The sequence below is a fragment of the Indicator indicator genome, chromosome 13, assembly GCF_027791375.1.
Source record: "Indicator indicator isolate 239-I01 chromosome 13, UM_Iind_1.1, whole genome shotgun sequence".
In the NCBI taxonomy this organism is placed as follows: Eukaryota; Metazoa; Chordata; class Aves; order Piciformes; family Indicatoridae; genus Indicator; species Indicator indicator.
This window is the reverse complement of record NC_072022.1, coordinates 23,391,049-23,413,271: the sequence shown is the minus strand read 5'-3', so window position 1 is coordinate 23,413,271 and position 22,223 is coordinate 23,391,049. Positions and strand designations below refer to the sequence as shown.

At 38.3% G+C, this 22,223-nt stretch overlaps 1 protein-coding gene across 1 annotated transcript in view; it reads left to right on the top strand.

Annotated features, from left to right (window-relative positions):
* The window catches only part of NAALADL2 (N-acetylated alpha-linked acidic dipeptidase like 2), a 287,262-nt gene that overhangs the window by 196,047 nt on the left and 68,992 nt on the right, over positions 1-22,223 (top strand). The window contains exon 11 of the mRNA XM_054385754.1: positions 17,919-18,014. Coding sequence (XP_054241729.1) covers positions 17,919-18,014 — 96 coding nt within the window. The remainder of the gene's footprint in view (positions 1-17,918; positions 18,015-22,223) is intronic.

Sequence of the window (22,223 nt, the reverse complement as noted above, 5' to 3'; positions counted from 1 at the left end):
TGTGGAGACATGAATGGCAAAGGTGCAAAATACTCCAGGTTACCCTGGTTAACTCAGGCTGAGAAGTTGTTTTGTGAAGATAGAATTACTGCTTTCAGAAAGAAAATACAAATGATGTAGTGCTGAGGCAATGGATGGAAAATCTGTATGGTTCAGAGAACTTGTGGCTCAGATTCCTAGGTTCATTTCTTTGTAATCAAAATCACTTGAAACTAAAGTCCTTCAAAATGTTCCAGCCATGTGATGAGTTCCCACAATTCTAAGTAATGCTAATTGAATTTGTGGGTGTCTAATATCTCTGAAACTCGATTGGAAGTGATTCCATGTTCAGTGAAGCAAAGCAAACTTGCCTTTTTTATGTATTAAGAAAACCCAAAACCCAACTTGATTTCTCTGTTGCTGTAGAGCAAATTTTAGTAGAGATACTGTGTGGTGTATTTAATCCAAATCTGTAAAGCACCTTTCATAATGAAAGTGATGTTTCTGAGAAGCAGTTTGCACTTCTCTTCAAGCCATTGCACTCAAAGTTTAGACTCTTTTCCCAGTTTATCTTTTCTTTCCTTACTTCCCCGCCCCACATATATTAGTGTAATGGAACAATCTTTCTCATAATGAAAGGTTTGAAGCATACACATGAGAAGGATTCTAAAAGAGTAAGGGTATTCAAGTGGTAATCATTTTATTAATATTTGTAGCTTCAGCTTTTCATACTGTTTTGGAGCTTAATCTATGAACATTTCAAAAAGCTCTGTGAAAGAAAAATATTGCAGTGAGCTAATACTGGAATTGTTGCTTCATTCAGTGGTATAGATTACTGCCACTACAGAAGGCAGAGCAAAATAAATATCTTGGGGATCTGAAGGGGGTTTTTCCCCATTACTTTTTGGCTGCAGTAGAAACATAACCTGTTATGGAAAAAATACAATTTAAAATGTAAGCTGTTTACACAGGTTTTGGTTCTGGAGATTGTGATTTCAGGCAGTACATAGTGAGAAAGGCTAAATGTGTTGGGATATATTTTGATAAGGGCTGCTTTCAGCATGCTTTACATTATCATTTTTTTAAGGCTGCTGTACTCAATAGGGCATTATTTGTGGAAAAGGAGAGGCAGATTCCACAGGACCACTGAAACTCAGGGGCAAAATTAAGGAATGTTTTCCAATTCTGCTTCTTCAAACACAGAAGGAAAACAGATTCTGCCATGCCAGGAACAGGTGTGCCAGTACTGGAAGCATATGGAAAGAGAACACTTCCAAAGTGTTCTGACTGCTGAGAAACCTCACACTTTCAAAGAACTTTCTGCTGATTTACTTAAAACAGCTTCATGTTAATTTTGTGTCTTAATGTATTCTACATGTATGTCTTCAAAATTAACACAAGTTTTGCAGTAGGGTGTCTCCAGCCTTCTCCAAAAAAGTTGTTTCTATTAATCCTTCCTTTCGTTTTTACACTGCATATATTGTATAAAATCATAATATTAGGACTAACAGCATGGCCTGGAAAATTCTGTTTTGTTTCCTGTCTCTAGCCATAGGTTTATCTGTTAGAGAGAATCAGTGCTACAGAAGTTTATCCATGCCTCATCTTTTACCCTTCTTCTCTTTCTCTTATTTCCCTCCATTATTTCTTTAAGTTCTGCTTTATTTTTCTATGAGCATCATCCTGTATCATTTTCCCTTTTTTTGGGTGAGAAATTGAAGGTGCACACTTGCCTTTTTTAATTCCATAAAAGGGGACAGTAGGTTTTAAAAGGTCTGGGTTTGGAAGTTTCTTCACTAAAAACAACCAACCTCATAGTTAGAAGTTAATTTCAATGATGTGTCTCAGTGCAGTTTATAGCACAGGTGCTAAAGTACTGGAATGTAAGTGAATCACAGAGAGTGAGAAAAATAGCCACGTTTTGGCTGCCTAATGTTTGGGTACAAGAGAAAATACAGTCTGGATTTGCTGCAGTTTCAGTTGGAGATTTGATTGTTTCTTCAGCATTGTAAGTCAAATAACAATCAACTGTTCAGTGTTTTGAAGCTGTTCTCATCACTTGCAAACTTAAGCTGGTGCAGGAGTGTTTTGAGCTTCTTTACAGGGTGGAAATAGACTGTTACTATACATTTCTATGTCATTGCAGTCAACAATTTCATGAGGAATTTAATTATTTTATTTTTTTTTAATTATAGTTGATGTCCTATGTTACCCATGTATTATTCATCCTTCTCATAATGATCCCTATCTGATAACACAGAATCTGAAATCCCTTCTGTGATGATGTGCTAGGTCATGTTAATGTTAATATTGTCATTTTGCTTTGAGAAAACACAAGTTGCTGCTTATTTTTTCTTAAAAAAACAACCAGACCCTACCCTCTTTTTTTATTCTTTATTGATGGACACATATTTAGCATGAAATATTTTGTGGCAGCTGGCCAGGTTTGGATATGCAGGGCTTACAGAACATTTACTTTTACACCTTGCCCATAAAAGTTGTTTTCCGTATCTTCACTCAAACTTAAGTACAGGCAAGGAATATAAAAATTACCTGTCACATTATTCACAGGCTGGACCAAGGTAGTGTAATACCATGGACCACTAAGCTAATTTAGAAGAAAAATGAAAAGAGGCTTCTTTATAGAAGGCATTTGTATGTAATATATGTAGAAGAGTTTCGAATTTTGACAGTTTGAGATTGTATCCTCTTTAGAGAGAATGCATAATGATTTTTATTTCTGTTGAAATATGCATAACTTTTTGAAGGTAACTTTCAACTTTCATTAGAGCCCTTAAAAGTGATTTTCACCCACACTGGTGTAAAACAGAGGCCAATAAATCTTAACTCTTCAACAGATGTGGCTTCTCAGTTTGTTGTTTGTTTTTTTTTTGTTTGTTTTTTTAACCTCATGTCTGCCTCCCCTTCCTCCTTTCCCACGTGCCCTGCTCTCTTTTTTTCCCTTTTTATCACTCTTTGGGAAAACTTCTTGCAGTTTCTCAATTTTGGTATTTACATGCTTAGACTGACACATGATGCACTTTACTTTGGAAAGAAATCAAAAGCTTTCTAAGTTTTCTTTGTTATGAGGAAAGAAACAGAGGAATTGTCCTTGATGGAGAGAACTAAGGGACTTGTTTACTGAAAAATAACTCCTGTTGCATGCTGCTTTTATCTCTTTCATGTGCTTGTGCTAGTTTAGACTGAGCGCTTAGGCTTTGTGGAGTGCTCTTCAGTGCATCTGGCTTGTGTCTGTTAAAGTGGGTAGGAAACTGATGTTTATGCCAACCTCTGTCTCTGGGAACAGTACTGAGCGCTTGTAAGCTGTGGGGTTCCAGCATCATTGATTAGGAGCACCAATTTCAGCCTTCTTTTATGGGGACCTTGAGCTGCTGTTTCATTTCATGGGATTTGTGTCGAGGTTGCTTCAAACTGAACGTACAAATTCATAGAAATCAGGGTGTCCTGGGGTGAAGCTCTGGGTGTTGGACATGTGTAAAGGGCCAAGACTGATTCCAGTGGCTGGCCCCACTGGGACCTTATGGCAAACACCTCTATCTGTGGTGAGATGGGTGGTGACTGATGACTGGGAGAATCCATTTCCTATCATTATGGGTTCACCAGTGATTCCAGCTATGACCTTGGCATGGTGTTTATATTATTTAATTTTAGTTCAATGAAAGTGTCTAACTAACTTGCCTCTGTGAGAAGTTTAGTTTAAGTGGAACCTGTAGGAAGGCTTGGAGGTTGTCGGGTTATTGTTGTTGTTCTTGTTATTATTATTATTATTTTCAGGTTTGGAACTGCCTTTATCAATCACTGTAATATGGGTAATCCTGCAGTGTGGCTGCTGGCTCTCTGTTGCAACATGAATAGCTACAGCCATTACCATTATAACCTACAGCACACTGTTTCTTAGATTTCACAAAATAAGCAATGAAAAATAAAGTTAGTTTCTGCCTAGCAGTGAGCTATTGGCACTTCTCTGGCTTCCAGACTTTGAAAGAGAAGTTCTCTTTCTCTGTATCTCTGATGCAGGTTGGACTGTGTCTGTCAACAAAGATGAAAACAATCAGTACCATTTTGCAAACTCAAGGACAAATAATCCCCAGTGGCAGACAAAACCTCTGTCTTCAGAGCAATGTGAAGCAGCACAATGTATTGTGAACAAACTCTAATGTCACTGTAAATTTCTGACCAATGTTCTATTATCTCTTAAAGAAGTCCTTGTCAAGGATTATTTCTATAGATAATATACATACACACACTTTATTTTGTTAGGTATAATCAAGGTGGCATTTTGCAAGGCAGAAAAGTCTGCAGTGTAGTTTTGCCAGCAAATTCTGGGTGAAGCAAGAAAATCAACTCCACAAGCACAACCTCATACCTGTGTAGATGAGTTGTCTCATCTATGATACCCTTTATGGAGAGCCACTGAGGGAGTATCAGTAATGTAGTTCACCGGTCAAGCAGTGATAGTGCTTGAAGTCAATAATTTTTTATGTTCTGAAGCCTCAAATTTTTACTCCTCATGCAGTTATCTCAACATTTTGCATTGTATCATTATTCTCACTGTTATTCCATATCTAGATAATTTCCTCCTTTACATCCAGTATGTCCTCCAGTCCCTCTCTGGGCAAGAAAGAGTTAGTTACTGCAGTGACTGCTTGGATGATAAACGTCTGACCATGCTCTTCTGGTACATTTTATGCTGTTTTTCTTTCTGCTATTATTTATTTCGTCCTGGATTAAGTGTCACAGAGTACCAATTAATTTATCAGATCAAAGTATATTTATTAAGAACTTCAATTAGAAGCATTGTGGCATCATTTTCTTTGAAGGATCAAAGAACACCATATACAAAGACACAATGTACTTTTTTCAGCCTTAGCTGCTCAAAACAGAACTTTCAGGCCTGTGGTATATATATATGTGTGTGTGTGTCCCTAGAAGAGAATTAGTGCCAGTTGTTTGACCTTGATATTCCAGGGAGATTCCTTCCTCAAACAGAAGCTGTATTTCCCCATCTGTATCAAGACTTAATAGAAAGTTTGAATAATAACAGTGCCATGCTGTGATGATCTACAATTTGGCAGCTAAATACAACTGGTTTCCCTCCTTTCCTGTTTTACTCCTCCTTTCTCCCTTGTATATGTTAAATTTTTAAAAGGTAATACGCAGCTGGTAGCTGCCCATTAGGAGTTCACCTGAGATGTTTCATGCTTGCATAAAAGAATCAAAGTACCACTGTGCTTAGAATATCAGAGAATATCAAAAATTCTTTGCAAGGGAACAAATGTGTCTCAGCCTCTGAATAGCAGGTTGCTTGGGAACCCAGGATTCCCTTTCTCTCAACTGTCTCCAAAGACTTTGGTGCTGCTGCATTTGCTGCTGGGAAAATTTATGAACTTTGTAGTAGAGCTTCATGGTCAGCAAAGTGTATCACTGGGAGTTAGACACGTCAAGGTGAAGAGAGAGGTTTCATTTTTGTTCATGGACAAGTGATGAACTGCCAGGGTGTTACAAAATCTATTTCCAACAGTCACCAGTAGATTGTCTTGGAACTGCTTGTGGAGGTCAGTGCAAACCACAGCAGCTTCTGTGTCTTGTCTTTCTCTTTCATGGGCTATACCATCTTTATAATAGATATGGATTTATTTATTCATAATATATTTCTTCTGACCAAAATGTGTTCTCTATTCTACCTTTAGCATAAATTAGTGCTTTTAAATTTCTCGGTACATTCAGGGGTAGTACTCTCCAGTAATATATTACAGTAGTTCAGTGTAGTGCTCTCCAGTAATATATTAATACATTAGTCCATCTGTTCACTTGGATGATAATTTAGTTGAATTTGATAGTGAGAGCATGCTGAAATTGTTAAGGTTAATGACTCTGTGTTTTACAAGACAAAATACATTTGATGTTCAATTGATTGCTTGAGTTGTTTTATTGGATAATGTGAATATTTAGCTTCTTAATTTCATGGAAGAGCATCTTTGTTATTCCACTAATTTCAGCCAAAACTGATGACGGTCTCATCAGTTGGATACATTCCTTCAGGATAATCTGTCTGGTTTCCCAAATCATAGTGCTTTGATGCCCAGAAGAGGAAAATTCTTTGCATAAACCTGCCACACAGTAAAAAAAAAAAAAAAAAAAAAGCACAGCTTTACCATTCACACTGTTTGAAAACATGTTGTTGTAAACTCTGCCCTTGCAGATTTTCTCATAGGCACTTGATTTTCTTGGAGTTGACTGAAGGTTGTTGAAAGTCAATGGAAGAAAGACATCCTGGAAGTTTACAGGGTCAGGAGGATCTGGGAAGGTGTGAGAAATTTGCTTAGGCATCAGTTAGTGCTTTCTGTTTGATAGCCTGCTGAAGCATCTAGTTACTGACAAACATGTATTATCTAAGGATAGAAGATGTTGAATTATTTGTCCTCCCTGGAGAAGTTAACGGCATCTGTTGCATTCAAGATAGCTTTTCTGTTGTTGTTTGAGAGGCTAAATTCAACAAATCAACTTGAAATCTTCTGGCAGAGTATCTGGAATATATATCAGAACTTATTTTGTGTTAGCAGATATTAGTAGCTTTGTGTTTTAATACTCTGGGGGGAAAAAAAATCAAGATCACTGGACTATTAGACAGCTATGGTCTGAGTCAGCCATAGGCTCTCTAGTAAAATTTGCAATGTTTGAAGTATCTTACCATGGCCACTAAGGAATTGTTTAATAAGGCTTTCAATAAATAAATATTGTCTTTGAAGGTATTCTTGTTGTTTATAGCAAAAGTCAGCTCTGGTTCTTAGTGCACCTACACATGTCTGTCCAGTGGAGAAAATCAGACTTCTCCATTCAGTACAATAATTCAAATAGTTTTTTCAAGCACTAAAACTAAAAACAGGAAACATCAAATCAGGAAATTAAATTGCTATGCTTTATAATATTTGTGATTATGAAAGACATTGTCACTGGAGTTCATATCTTAGAGAAGGACATTTCTAGAATGATCTTAGTGGCACTGCAGGTGTTTTGCATAATTAGAATGCTCACAATTGATCAGAAAATGTTACAAAATGTTTGTGCATCTTTCAAATGGCACATCCAAAAAAGGTTTTCTCTCTAATGTGCAGGGAGTCAGAACTGAGCCTCCTATTTCTAACCTTCTGAAATATTGGGAAGATCCTCTGTGAGGTTCCTGATTTCCTGGTTTGGGCTACTTCCTCCTACTTCAATTGCTGATTCTGCTATCAGTTTCAAAAGTGTCAAGGGAAGACTCTAGAGATGAATAAAGCTATGCAAGTATCCTCATATCTTAACAGTTGCTTTCCTTGTGCTGCTGTCTGTGAATTTATAGCTTCATAGTGATTATTTCAATGCACTTACTAATGCAAGGAAGAAAACATTAACAGAGAGGAGAGAAAAGTGCTTATGTTTGTTTCCTGTCTGATGACTGTTGGCATGAGTTTTTCTGGCTACAATTGAGTTGAGTAATAAAATAAATTGCCCAGCAGCGATTCCAATCCTGCCTTTTCTGTTTTCTGTGTAGTCTGATTTGGCAGACCTTGTTTATTTTGTCCAGCATCTGGTGACATCACAAGGGCAGTGAAAGAGAAAATACATTAGGGCTTGCTTCTTTTCTAAAAGTTCTTCAGTAAATTGAGATGGTAAAAATACCAAAGAAAAGTCCTCTTGTCAGAAACTCCTCCTCACATGCCTGTTTTCAAAGTAAGGTCATTCTCACTTTGAATGAGATTTTTGACACACTTTGGCCTGTGGCACCTGCAAACTGTTGCTTTCTAAAAATAATATAAAAGCTTACACAGTTTATATCTTTAGTTTTAATTAAGTAAAAACCAGTGAAAAACAACTGTTATGTTGCTTTATAATTGTTTATGGATTTTGAGGGGAAGTAATTAATTGGGTGCCAAGAGCATTTGCTAGAAAGGGAAGAGTCAGTCTGCTAGTGAGAGGAAGCAGGACACTCTTTCTGCAATATATTTGCAGCTTGAAGGGCCTTTGTTAGTGAGAAATGTTCTATGTCATACATTAATGGCTGGTGTTATTCCACTGATTCATTGTAACCCACACATTACAGACCTCCTAGCCTTTGACTTCAGTATGCTCTGTGCTAGAAAATCCACTTTTTCAGTAAATCTGTTCAAAAATCTGCCCCAGTCTGCAATACTCTCCCAAACAGAAAGTATTCCAGACAGTTATTGATAAGCAATATTTCAGTCTATGAGACACTCTTTTCCATAACTCTATTTTCGATCCTTCTTCCAGTCAACACCCTTCCAGGAAAACAAACCAACCAACCCACCAAAAAAAACAACATGTAGAAGAGATGGTCTTTTAGCCTTGCTGAGGTGAAACACCTGTTTCACAAAGGAATACAATTTTATATTTGCTGCCATATGCCAGTGCTTGACTTAGGGTAATATGAAAGAAGGAATTAGTGAAAGCCTGCAGTGCAGATTTCAGAGCTATTTTTGTTCCGCTCACTGCTCTCTCTTTATCTTTTGTTCAGACGGAGCTTTCTTCTTCATGCTATGACAAATTTTTTGGCAATGATTTTGAATACAGATGCAGACAAATCCTCATGCAATTGTAAGCCCTTGGGTAATAATTTTAGGCACTGGCATAACTTGATAGTGTGTGCTCAGCAGGTGAATTCAATCTCCCAACTAAACTTGTTTCCCAGGTTGCTTCTGAATATAAGCACTGACTACTTGCTTTGTGGTTTGGTGACCAGACGCTGTGTATTTGTGTGTCCCTCAGGCTGATGCAATTCTGCTCCTCATGCTGTTGTGATATAAAAGGCAGGAAAAGCAAAACAGGTTAATAGCTGTTAGAAAAGACACAACATATATATGTGCATGGACAGACAGCAGGTTAAACTCTCAGTCCCGATGCAGCAGAAGCTTTATGCTCTCAAATTCTCCTCTACTAGACCTTATTCTTTGGACTGTGTGAAGAAAATGAACAGCTTTCTCATGGCTTTCATCCTTCATTTCTGTATTTGCTTTGCAGTCTTTAGCAGTGCTAGGTGAGCACATTTATACTGTTTGGCCTACCTGTACACTTTTCAGAAGGTTTTTTACTCTTGCTGCTTGCTCTCTGTTCTGCCTTCCCGAGAGTCTCTTACTTTTTTGTGTGGTACAAAAGTGGTGGCATGAATACTGTGAAGTTCTGAAGGGTGACGACAAGTATTCATGTGGTTGAATTTAAGATTTAAGAACTTTAAAGACACTTTCTCCAGACTGAGCATTATTGCTGAGCAGAAAAACCTCCTCTCTGTGTTTCTTCCAAAACAAACCAAAACCCATTCTGGATTTATTTGTGAATTATTCACCAGGTTAAAGGACAGAGGGATGTTTTCTTATAAATGCTGGGGAATAATCAGCAGCCAAGAAAAATCTATTCAGGTATGGAATGAGAGCATATTAAGGAATTATTAGTTATGCAGTTTGATTTTCCTAGATAGTAATTTGGTAATTTAACTGTTTCAGAGTAACAGTAAAGCAAACAGGACTTTCTGCTTTGGATACAGCATTGTTGTCACCAAGTAATGAAAATTGTTTGTACCACAGAACTGTTTCCAGATCTAAGAAAGTGTGTGGTAAATTGTATTTGTTTTGTTTTGGTTGGGTTTTTTGTTTGTTTGCTTGTTGTTTTTTTTTTTTTTCCCAACGAGAGAAAAGTAAATCTCTCAAGTATGTCATGGTATTTACTCTTACATTAAAATAGCAGAAGTGATGGGGGATTTTATTCATGTTTTAAAATGGATTAGTGGAAAGTTGGCACATCAGTTGGAGGTATGCTATGAGACAGTACACAAGGAATGGCAACCTAAGTACCTTTAGAAGGTGAAGCATTCTGCTCACTTAATTGAGGAAGGGTAAGGTAAGTTAGAAAAATGAGTCTAGTAAATCAAAAGTTAATTTTAGTGCAAGTGTCTATCATAAATAAGTAAGAATAAGCTAGGTTTGGGATTTTAAGGTGATTTTTTTTTTGCCCTGCATTTTCGATCCTTATTTAATCGATTCATAAATCAATTAATTACTGTCATGAGGCCCAAGGGCAGCAGGAAATTGGGTTCAAATTAAAAAAGAAAAGAAGGCAATTTGTTTTAAGATTGAAAGCTGAATGTTCAATCGAAGTTTAATCAGAAGTGACCCATTATTTGAAAAGTGGAACATTGATGTCTCTCTAATTTCACAGAATGCTTCATTAAATGAGCATCGAAAAGATCAGGTTAACTGATCATTTCAAAAGGCACATGGAACAAAGGAGGGGTTTGGAAGCCTGCTTCCAAATACATGTTGCGGTGGTTCATTTCTCCTTGGAAGGGCTCATAGAGAAACCAAAATCATTACACTGGGAATTGAAGGGTTAGTGGTGTGGCCCTTCCTAGGTTGTACAGTGTGTAGGATGAAACCTAGCTTCCTATTAGAAGAGGAGATCTTCTTGATCCATTTGGATAGCCAGCTACCTGAAGAACAACGTACAAAAGGCAGTAAGCAGCAAGGAGAAAATTTTCCAAGGCATGACTGGATGTTGGCCTCTTAAATTTGAGGTGTCTCACAGTTGTATGGCCTTGAAAAGGTTTTTCCATAAATTGATATCATCTTAAGGGCATTCAGCTGCACAACGGGCAGTGACTGGCTAGAAAGCAGCCCTGAGGAGAGGGACTTGGAGGTGCTGGTGGATGAGAAGCTCAACATGAGCTGTCAATGTGCACTTGCAGCCCAGAAAGCCAACCAGAGCCTGGGCTGCATCAAGAGAAGTGTGGCCAGCAGGTCAAGGGCAGTGATTCTCCCCCTCTGCTCAGCTCTGGTGAGACCCCACCTGGAGTACTGCATCCAGTTTTGGAGCCCCTATGACAAGAGGGATATGGACATGCTGGAAGGTGTCCAGAGAAGGGCCATGAGGATGATCAGAGGGCTGGAGCACCTCTCCTATGAGGACAGACTGAAAGAGTTGGGGCTGTTCAGTCTGGAGAAGAGAAGGCTCTGAGGTGACCTTGTTGTGGCTTTTCAATATCTGAAGGGGGCTACAAGAAAGCTGGGGAGGGACTTTTTAGGATATCAGGTAGTGACAGGATTAGGGGTAATGGAATAAAGCTGGAAGTGGGGAGATTGAGGCTGGATGTGAGGAAGAAGTTCTTCCCCATGAGAGTGGTGAGAGCCTGGAATGGGTTGTCCAGGGAGCTGGTTGAGGTCCCATCCCTGGAGTTGTTTAAGGCCAGGCTGGATGAGGCTCTGGCCAGCCTGATGTAGTGTGAGGTGTCCCTGCCCATGGCAGGGGGCTTGGAACTAGATGATCCTTGTGGTCCCTTCCAACCCTGACTGATTCTATGATTCTATAATACATAGAACATTCTGCACGTTGTACAAAGTGAGGGTGATGCTAGTGCCTGGCTAGAAGTAAAGGCAGATTAATTTTATTCAGAGAGTGAGTGTGGGAGACTATGAGGACAGCAACTCCTACTGTGGGTGAAAAACATAAAGGAATAATATAATTTGGTTTAGTGCTCTTTGGATTAGCATGGCTTTTTCTTTGTGGGTATTTACTAGAAATTTGCTTAGCAAATTGCTGTTAAAAGAAAAACAAATATCGAACCAAAACATGCTTGTTGTGAGCCTGCTGAAAGAATAAATGAGGAGTCTGAGTCAGCTTCTCACTGCTGGAAAGTGTTGCTCTTGCTGTTAAATGCCAAGAGGTACTCTTGAAACATCATCTAGACTCATATCTATGCCATGTGCTCCCGGGGATAAAGAGTGGGCTTCTGTTACTTGGAAAGTTCATGCAGCTTTTTCTGATGAGCATGGTGCTTGAAAGACAATGAAAGGCAAGAGAAACAAGATGTTTGCCTTTCTAGAAGTTCTTTATGATGGTGTCTTTTATGAAGGGAAAAAAAAGAAAAAGAGAAAAAAAGTAACAGCCTTTTTAAACATTTCCTTCAAATAAGTACAAAGCAAGATATTCCAGATGTCAGCAAGTTATTTCAGATAGCAATCTTGGATCACCTATTTGCAAAGATTATCTGTCTGCACAGACACACAGAATAAAAAGTGTTATCTATAAATATGTACAAATGTATAAAATTGTAGTAATTTGGTTTATTTCATGTACACTCCTAGGAAAGGCTTTGTTTTCTGAGTAGAATGCTCATTCATGAAAAAATACCCAGGTCTGCTTAAAGCAGTTATTCTCTGAGTGAGTCCTTTTCAAGACCTTAGCAAGCAAGGTCCTGATTACACCATGAGCAAAATGACTTGCCCCTTGTGATGAAAAAATGGCTTTTGATTTATTTGCTGATTATTGCTTGCTTATGTCATGTTTCTGTAAAAGGCAGCAGTTGAGGTGGTAGCAAAGGCTACCTGCTTACTTTGCCAGGCTGCTGTGAGCTCCACTAGGTTGGAAGCCTTTGGAAGGAAGCTGGATGGCTCAGTGGCTTTCAGAGAAGGAACATGCTAGTCTGGGAGAGCTTTCCAGAGCACAGAGGTGGCATACTAAAGAGAGAGCAACTGGGCTGGTGTGAGAGAGGAACAGTAATAAGGACTGTGAGGTGAGTGTAGCATGACTAGAATCCTAACCTGTACTCTGGTGTGTGTGTGCCTGGGGTGGAGTGGGATACAGAACAGTTTAAGTGCTGTTTCTCTGCTTTGCAAGCATCTACTCCATCAAGTTTTAAATTCCAGAGAAAGAATATTTGTCTAGATGGAGCGATAATCTGATCTTGTGTAGCAAATCCAATTCCCTGTCTCTCAGTAAGGTACTCAAGAATGACTATAAATAATGCAATTCTTTTTGAGTTATTGATTGCAATTATGTGACTGATGACGAACAGCATTAGCACCACTGAAGCAGAATGGCAGTGTTCCTCAGCCTCCCCCCAGTCAAATGATACAGCTTTGTAAACTAGTGTGCCAACTTAAAGATGAATAGCTATTATGAATTAGTCTTGAAGTATGTGTTTTATCTTTATAATAAATGACTTTGTGCATCTTCTCCCTGAGATCTAAAAAAAAAAATAGTTTTCTGAAGGGAAGAATGACTTCATTTATTATTTTGATACTTCTCTGACAAATTATATAACACACAGATGCATCACTTAACCAATAATTTGTATGAGTCAGGGCTAATTATATATATATTCACATATATATTTTTATATATATCTATATATAAATGATATTTCTTTTAAGAAAGTAATGGGAGCTTACTACCAGAAATAATCTTCTGGAAATGTATGGAAATACTGATGGACTATTGATCACAGAGGCCTCAATTTGTTGAAAAAAAAAAAAAAAAAGGAACAATCAAACTTACCAGCAATGTAATAGACCTTCTGAGACATAGCTTTCACTGGGTTTTCTTGAGCATGTATGCATCACACTGTTCAAAGAAGCTTAAACTAGTGCTGGTACTAGCTCAGGAGTGAATTGAGCATCTGTAGGTATCTATGCCAAAGCTGAGTGGATTTGAGCAGGGCATATTGGCATATCACCTCATTGATGTGATTATGCTGCATTTGTAGTCCCATGCTTCTTTGGGAAGAGAGCTATCAGTGCTGTGCCTAGTTCAGAACTAGCTTTTGGATCCATGCAATGTACTGCATCGTGTAGTACAAACATTATTCCAGTTCAGCAGGCATGTGTCAGAGACCATCATTTTATCCTCCAGGGGTACATGAGTAAGATACTCCATGTTGTTTGTTTAGAGGAATTGGGTAGGGTTTCTTCTCTGCTTCTTTTGTTTCAACTGAAGTTAACAGCTCTGTTAGCTAAAGTACTGTTTTTCTTCATTCTTTGTATGGCTTAAAACTCAGCATGCAAAAGAGCAAAGCTTAGTCGCATACGAAGAGGTTGTATGAACCAGAACAAAGCATCTAAATTGTTTGTCTCTCACATTTGCACACTTCCTGATGTTAAAAACAATAAAACCTACACAGTGTTTTTAGCAAGCAAAAAGGTAGTGGGGTGCCAGCCTTACAAATCGATCTGGTTAGAGCTCAGACCAGTTTTAATATTTTTTTAACCAAAGCTTTGTTTGACCACTGCTCAGCATGTAATGTCTGAATGGAAATAAATTCATGACTGGTGAGGAACGTGTTTGGCATCATAATCTAGATGAGAAAAATGATTCATCTTACACACAGGACCACAGGCTTCTGTGAATATATTCAGAATTGAGTCTGAAAAAATTCTAGACTGTTTTTTTGCAATTATTTTCACAGGTATGTAACCATAGTGTAATTCCATGATGATTGAGGCATTTCTGAGATAGGAATATCACAGAATCATAGGGGCTGGAGGGGACCTCTGGAGATCATCTAGTCCAACCCCCCTGCCAGAGCAGGTTCACCTAGAGCAAGTTGCACAGGACAGCATCCAGGCAGGTTCTGAATGATTCCAGAGACTGGAGATGGACACTCTACCACCCTTCTGGGCAGTCTGTTCCAGTGTTCCACCACCCTCAATGTGATGTTCCTCCTTATGTTTAGATGGAGCTTCCTATGTTCATGTTTTTGCCTGTTACCACTGAAAAAAGAGTGTCTCTTTCCTCCTGGCACCCACACTTTAAGTATTTATAAGCACTGATAAGATTCCCCCTCAGTCTTCTCTTCTCTAGGCTGATATTGCCAGCTTGTTCTTGCTGCTGGTACTATTTTATACATAAATTCATAGAACATAAAAATCTAATTCAGAATAGGGGTACTCTTATATTAGATCCTATGTAAAGCTCCAGAATTAGTTTATATAAAATGTTATGATTATGATCCTGACAAATATATTCATTTCATGAGTCACGCTGCTTTGCTTAACCTATCTTGATGAATGCATTTGCTTACATTCTTGTTACTGTTGCATACAAAATATTAGTTCTAGGACTAACCTAACTTAATCTGGAACTGGATACTTCACTAGAGATTCTGGCAAGGCTGTCAAACAAAGGACAAGTTTCCCAGAAGTCAGATGCAAAGACATGTTACAGTGTAGTATGCCAATGAGAAGCTTGTAGTCCTTCTGCAATCCCCAGCTGATCCCTCTGGTAAGCCTGTGTGTGATTCTATGTGGCTCACCATGCATTGTATGCTAAATTAGTAGTAGCAGTGAAATCAGTGATTTCCATTCTACAGGAATTATGGCATTGCAGAATCACAGAATTAACCAGGTTGGAAAAGACCTTCAAGATCATCAAGTTCAACCTATCACTCTACACCATCTAATCAACTAAACCATGGCACTAAGTGCCTCATCCAGTCTTATTTTAAACACTTCCACGGACAGTGACTTCATCACCTTCCTGGGCAGCCCATTCCAGTGGCAAATCTCTCTTTCTGTGAAGAATTTCTTCCTAACATCCAGCCTAAACCTCCCCTGGCACAGCTTGAGACTGTGTCCTCTCGTTCTGTCACTGGTTGCCTGGGAAAAGAGACCAAACCCCACCTATCTACAACCTCCCTTCAGGTAGTTGTAGACTGCAATAAGGTCTCCCTGAGCCTCCTCTTCTCCAGGCTAAACACAGCTCCCTCAGCCTCTCCTCACAGGGCTTGTGCTCAAGACCTCTCACCAGCCTTGTTGTCCTTCTCTGGACATGCTCCAGCAATTCAACATCTTTCTTAAACTGAGGAGCCCAGAACTGGACACAATATTCAAGCTGTGGTCTAACCAGTGCTGAGTACAGGGGCAGAATGACTTCCCTGCTCCTGCTGGCCACACTATTCCTGATGCAGGCCAGGATGCCATTGGCCTTCTTGGCCACCTGGGCACACTGCTGGCTCATGTTCAGCTGCTGTCAACCAGTACCCCCAGGTCCCTTTCTGCCTGGCTGCTCTCCAGCCACTTTGTCCCCAGCCTGTAGCACTGCATGGGGTTGTTGTGGCCAATGTGTAGAACCTAGCACTTTGATGTATTGAATCTCATGCCATTGGACTCTGTTCTTCTGACCAGCCTGTCGAGGTCCCCCTGCAGACTCCTCCTACCCTCTAGCAGATCGACACCTGCCCCCAGCTTGGTGTCATTTGCAAACTTGCTGAAGATGGACTTAATCCCCTTGTTCAATCATCAATAAATACATTGAAAAGGATAGGGCCCAACATTGAAATATGAAATAGAACTAAAGACTTTAGGATATTCTAGCTAAAGACAATAATATATTTAGATGCTGCATCCAAAATTAAATTAAAAAGTCAGAATAAGATTCATGGACAAGGAAAGATTTAGGCCTTCCAAAAAGAGATACTAAATATTATGATGCTGATCTTAGTTGTCTAAAGCTAACCAGAATTTGGCAGTGGGCTTGAAGTGAAGTTCTGTTACTGTTCAAGAAGTAGGTGAGTCTGGAGAGTTGTGCATCAGAAGAGTGTGGATAAAAGAACTGCTCATAACCAGTACACTTTATAATGGTGTAGTACTCGTGCACTGTCACAGCCTCCTGCTGATCTCTGCAATAACTTTGGCTGTAGTTTCTGTGCTCATTGCTGTTGGTGAACAGTGAGCATTCACAATATGCTTAACAAATCAAGCATCTCTGGCTATCAAGCAGCACCTCTACCATGTGTTCTTATACCATGTGGGGATTAGATAGGCACTATGTTCAGTCTGGAGATTAGAAGGCTCTGAGGTGACCTTCTTGTGACTTTCCAGTATCTGAAGGGGGTCTACAGGAAAGCTGGGGAGGGACTTTTTAGGATATCAGGTAGTGATAGGAGTAGGGGGAATGGAATAAAGCTGGAAGTGAGGAGATTCAGGCTAGACGTGAGGAAGAAGTTCTTCCCCATGAGAGTGGTGAGAGCCTGGAATGGGTTGTCCAGGGAAGTGGTTGAGGTCCCATCCCTGGAGATGTTTAAGGCCAGGCTGGATGAGGCTCTGGCCAGCCTGATGTAGTGTGAGGTGTCCCTGCCCATGGCAGGGGGGTCGGAACTAGATGATCCTTGAGGTCCCTTCCAACCCTGACTGATTCTATCATTCTATGTTCCTAGCTTTTCCAAGAGGGTTAGTTCACATCATGCCTAAGGAGCAAAACTAGAGGTGCTTCACAAAAGCAAGGCTAATTTTCAGATCTGTGTCTCAGGAGTTAGAGGGATGTAGAGAAAGACCTTCCCTTTCAGCTTAGTTTCTGGGTTATTACAGCAGGTTCAGGAACATGGGTTTAAAATAATTCCCATTTTAGGCATTTGTGCACCTTTGAGGCTTGGTTTGATTTTGGTTTTGTTGGGGTTTGTTGTTGTTGTTCTGGTTGTTTGGGGGTTTTGTGGGGTTTTGGGTTGGTTGGTTTATTGTTATTATCATCATTATATATACTTTTTTTTTTCAGTCCATACCTGGGCATCAGTTTATTATTCCCTTGTGACAGCAAATATGCAATCTAACTTCTTGCTTTCTTACAGCACAAGAAGAGGCAAACACTTTGTACAAATAATATATTCAGATTGCCTGCTGTTAAGGAGAGCAGTTGACCCATAGGATATACTTCCAGGGAACTGACCAAACCTCCCATGTTATGTAAATGCTATTACTGCAGACAGAATTTGCAGAAGATAAAAGTACATGCTTTGTTTATTGTGTTTATATTTTGTCTGAAGATTAAATCCTAACATATTTAATAAAATGTGTGATTGCTGCCTAGCTCGAAATGAAATCTGTGTGGATATTTTTTCTCCCTCTAGGCAAAAATTTTAGCTACTTTAGGAAGCATAATTGCAAAGACAACTGCCATTCCAGAAATAGTTGTAAGACTTAGGAGGTTTTTTGCCTGTTTCAGGGACTTTGAATCAGTTAATTATATCAGTGAAATAAGTTTAGTAATTGACAAAACTTGAAAACAGTTTGAAGGGGTTTTCAGTCTCTGAACAAATTGCAATAAGCATTTGAAGGAGGAAATCAATGTCAAATCCTAAAAAGCTTCTTATTTCTTTCTCACAGAATTCCAGCTTTCTCTCTGAAGCTCTTTTTCCTGTATATACAACAAAAACGGAAGAGATGGATCCTTCCTTCCACCTGCACGAGACCATTGCAAAGGTAACAGGAATGGAGCTCTCATCATGCTTCCTTCACATGGGCAAATTTGAATTTGCTAATAATTTTAAAATTATTCCTGTGAATGCCTTGAATGTAATTTTTTTTTTTTTTGCATTGAGATTCACCTTTGGATATACTGTTGCAACTTCTGGGGTAAAACACTTCTATGTGTAAACACTTCACATTTTGTGACTCAGTTGTTTTTTTGCATGGTTCACATAAAACTTTCTGACATGAGTAGAGGGTATTGAGCCCTGCAAGGTGGCAGAAAGTAGCTTGTTTGTTGCTGTCAATTTTGTCAGTGAAGAGTGCTCTCTGAAAGTACCTTCACATGCACAGGTATTTTGTTTTATGAGCTGTCACAGTCATGCTCACATGGGAGATAGGGGTATCCATCCCATGATTCTGGAAAGTACTCTACAGAGAGGATGCTCCCAAAGTTAATGTGTTCTGACTCCTTTCTTGTCTCTCCTCTATAATACTCCCTCCATGTTAGTTATTAATACAATTACATTTACTCCTTGCTCTTTCTTCACTCTGTCCACTCAGCCCACTTTCTGCAAAGAGACATGACTATTAATGAGTCCAGCTTAACGGATTCATATGCTTCTTACAATTAGTTTTCTTATGAACCAGAGCTTATGTAGACTTCACAAAAAGATTTGTTTATTCTGAGCCACTACTTTTGGAAAAACAGCTGCCGTTGAAACATTTCTTTTGGCAACAGCAAAAATAAATTCACAAGATCAGCAGTGTGCAGATTTAGCATCCAGGCAGATCAGCATCTTTGGCAAAGCAGACAGTGGACTGATCTTGAGCATTTTAGGGGGGTTTTGAAGTTTAGCAGAGTCTGGTAGTTAAGGAACAAGCACAAGATGAGTATTCTCTGGAACACTTTTAATGCAGTTGATGTTTTTTAAGCCATCCTTGATACCAAACTGAAAAGTTTCACCAATAATTTTTTCTTCCCCCAAAGACTGAGGGGAGTAGGCATCTGATTATTTACTGCATAATTGATTTGTGATTTACTAATTAGTGTGTGATGGGCCATGTGTAATCTGAATAATCTGTGTTTTAGTATTTGCTCTATAATGTTGACTGAAAGAAAAATATTTATTAGACAGATGACTTGGAGCATTTTGAGTCTGCTGAAATCATTACAAATTATTTTAAGTAGGTTCACTGAGCATGACAATTTTCTTTAATAAAACTTGATGAAAATTGCACCAGACTGTATTTCCATTTTGCTTTTCAGCCTGTAGCCCAGGATGTTTTTATACAGATGAATATGTGCAGCAGTGGAGAGAGGTCTGCAGCTGGTCATTTTGTCATCTTTAGCCTAGCTTAATTGATCTTAAAATAGTTTCTGAATAGCTTGAAGGGCATTTTTTTTCTAAATGTCATCTGTTGTTTGCTCTTTTTTTGTAGCTAACTAATGAAGGTGTTACCTCTTGGTTCTGTCCACTGCCTGCCTTAAACTTTTTTTTCAGAGTAACTAAGCCAGCCATTGTCTATCCCTTCACACCTGCAAGATAGACTTTCCCTTGCCCCTTCTTCATGCTAGTGTTTGTCATCTGTTCCAATTTGAAAGCATTTTCTGTGGGTGAAAGTAGTGTGCAGTGTTTCAGAGAAGGCCAGTATGGCTTTGTGTGGTCACATTCATCCAGCTTTGTACCTGTAGTGACAGCATATCACCTTTTCCTTGATGGCATCTTCCCTCAGCCCTCCATTTGATTCTCCTGGCTGGATGTTAATGCAAATAAGCTGCTGCATGTGTAGTCTGAATGCTAAGAGTACTCTTATTTTAGAAATTTTCTTCTTTTTTTTTTTTTTTTTTTGACTGTCATTGGTTCCTATGCTTTGGACATCTTGGAAGGTTGCTGAGGATTTGGTGATGGTTTTTTCCTATCTCCATTATCAAAGCTGCTGTCCCCTCTACACTGCGCGGGGACCAATTCTCAATGTCACCTCTTTGAGGGGCAAAAATCTTAATGAGTGATAGAACAATTTTACGTATCATACAGTGCACATGATGTTTGCTGCTTTGACAATTATTTGTTCTAGAAAACAGTGAAATACTAATTTATTTAATTTTTTAGATTTTTTTTTCTTGCATTTATCATGTACTGTATGTGCCTGATGGTTGACTTTGAGCTAGTATGGCTGAAAAGAAGACACATTTTTATTTAAGTGAATTAGAGAAGTGGATAAGAGTACAGAAATGTTATATATCCTGAAAATCAGGATATTAATTTGATCTTCTATCTTTGAAAAGAGAATTTCCTTGACTTTTGTAAGCAAGCTAAAAGGGAAAACAATTTTAATTTTTACTTAGAAGTTGCAAAACCAAGGTTTATTCATGAGACTACAGAAGTTCTCGTGCGGTTCTCTGAACTCCTTGGAAACCTCATAGTGTGAGTGGTCAAGACTTACTTTCTTGCTGAAGTCTTTAAGCTAAAAATATTAGTTGGATGTAGCATTCAAAGGAAATGCTATAATTTATTTACTTAACTAAGCACTCTTAATGCTATTCCTCAATCTGAAGTCTTCACGTTTTCATTGTGCTGCTTTGAAGAGACGAGTCCAAGTAATATCTTGAAAAGATTAGAAACCTCTAGCTTTATATTAAATTACTTGTGTTTGCAAAATAAATCCATAGTGAGAACTCAGCTTGGAGTTAGAATTTACACTCCTCAGTTGGAAGTTAATGCCCTTCAGCAGGCACTTGCTAAGTGACTGTAAGCTCCATTGCAATTGCAAGTAAAATAGGTCTCATAACTGCTTCTGAACTTTTAATTTCAAAAGGCTTTTCACACAAAACTGGTTTTTAATGTTAAAAGAAATTAGGATTGGAATGTAATAAACTAAATATTTAGTAACTTTGATTTGCTTTCTTCTCCAAAACGGTTTATGAACATTTTTCAAACTGTAACTTTTTATTGTCATTTGAGACCAAACAGACTTTTATTAATTTAAAAATTTTCACATGATGAAAATGTCAAATTCTGGCCTGATTTTTATCAAGATACATATCTGGTTATTTTACCACTGTTTTTTTGTTATGGAAAACAAATCCAAAATATTGTAGGTCTGGAGTTGATTGCTTATTGTTGTTTGAAGTTAAGCAACGTTCTGCCGTATCTGCATTAGAGATTTTGTATTCTTTAGAGGCCTGCTACTAAGCTAAAGCCTAGATTCTGCCAATAATAGGCTGTGTTCAATTATTAATGTAATTTCTTCTATTTCAGTGATTACTAATTTAACTACAGAATCTGTGTTCAATAAATAATTATTTTTCTTACAGTAATTTTTGCTTCCATTAATAATCCTTGTATTCTGTTTCCTTTGAAAAATATTAATGGCCAAATCTGCTTAAAAAGGCCAAAAAATAGCTAAGTTTCATAGCACTGAAAAATAATCTATATTCCATATGTAGAAACATGTACTTCACAGCTGCTTGTGTGTTTAAAATTACAGTCTCAGATCCTTTAGCAACCAGCAGAGACCTGATCTGAATGACTCTGCATCTCTTGGAACATGCACAGTAATTGGTATTTCTGAGATACAGTTGGTATATATTTCTTGAAGCTATACTTATTTTGTCATATCAGATTGAGGTTTGGAAACAGAAAATCTTGAATTCAGTGCAAGAAGTCATGCTGGCACTGGATGGTGGTTAATATTTACTTTAATAAAATATGATTTATTCATCCAGACCTGGCAGTTAAAGTCTTAACGATGTTGATATATCTGGAGAAAAACCCTGAAACTCTTGAGAAAAGCATCTGTTAGGAAGTAATACCTATTACCAAATTTCTTGTGTATTGATGGATTTGTAGTGAATGAGGGTTTGACCCTGTCTGGATCTTTTTTTGTATATTCCAGAGTATTAAATATGGGCAAACCAATTTATCCAAACTGATAGATTTCAGAAAAAAAAGTTTTGGTAATTCTTGGTGAACAAACAGCCTTTCAGAGTAGAAGTAGCCTTGCTAGATGAGAACAAAACTCCATTTACTACAAAAGCATTATATTCTTCAGGAAAGAATATGTAAATCAGGGAATCATAGCACGATACTTCCTCTGGTATCATTTCTCACTTACTGTCAATAGGCAGTGCAATATTTCTTAGAATCATAATCACACCTCTGCACCAATTTCCAGCTCTGTTACATGTCTAGTTGTCTATGCCCTTTTAAAATTCTTTGG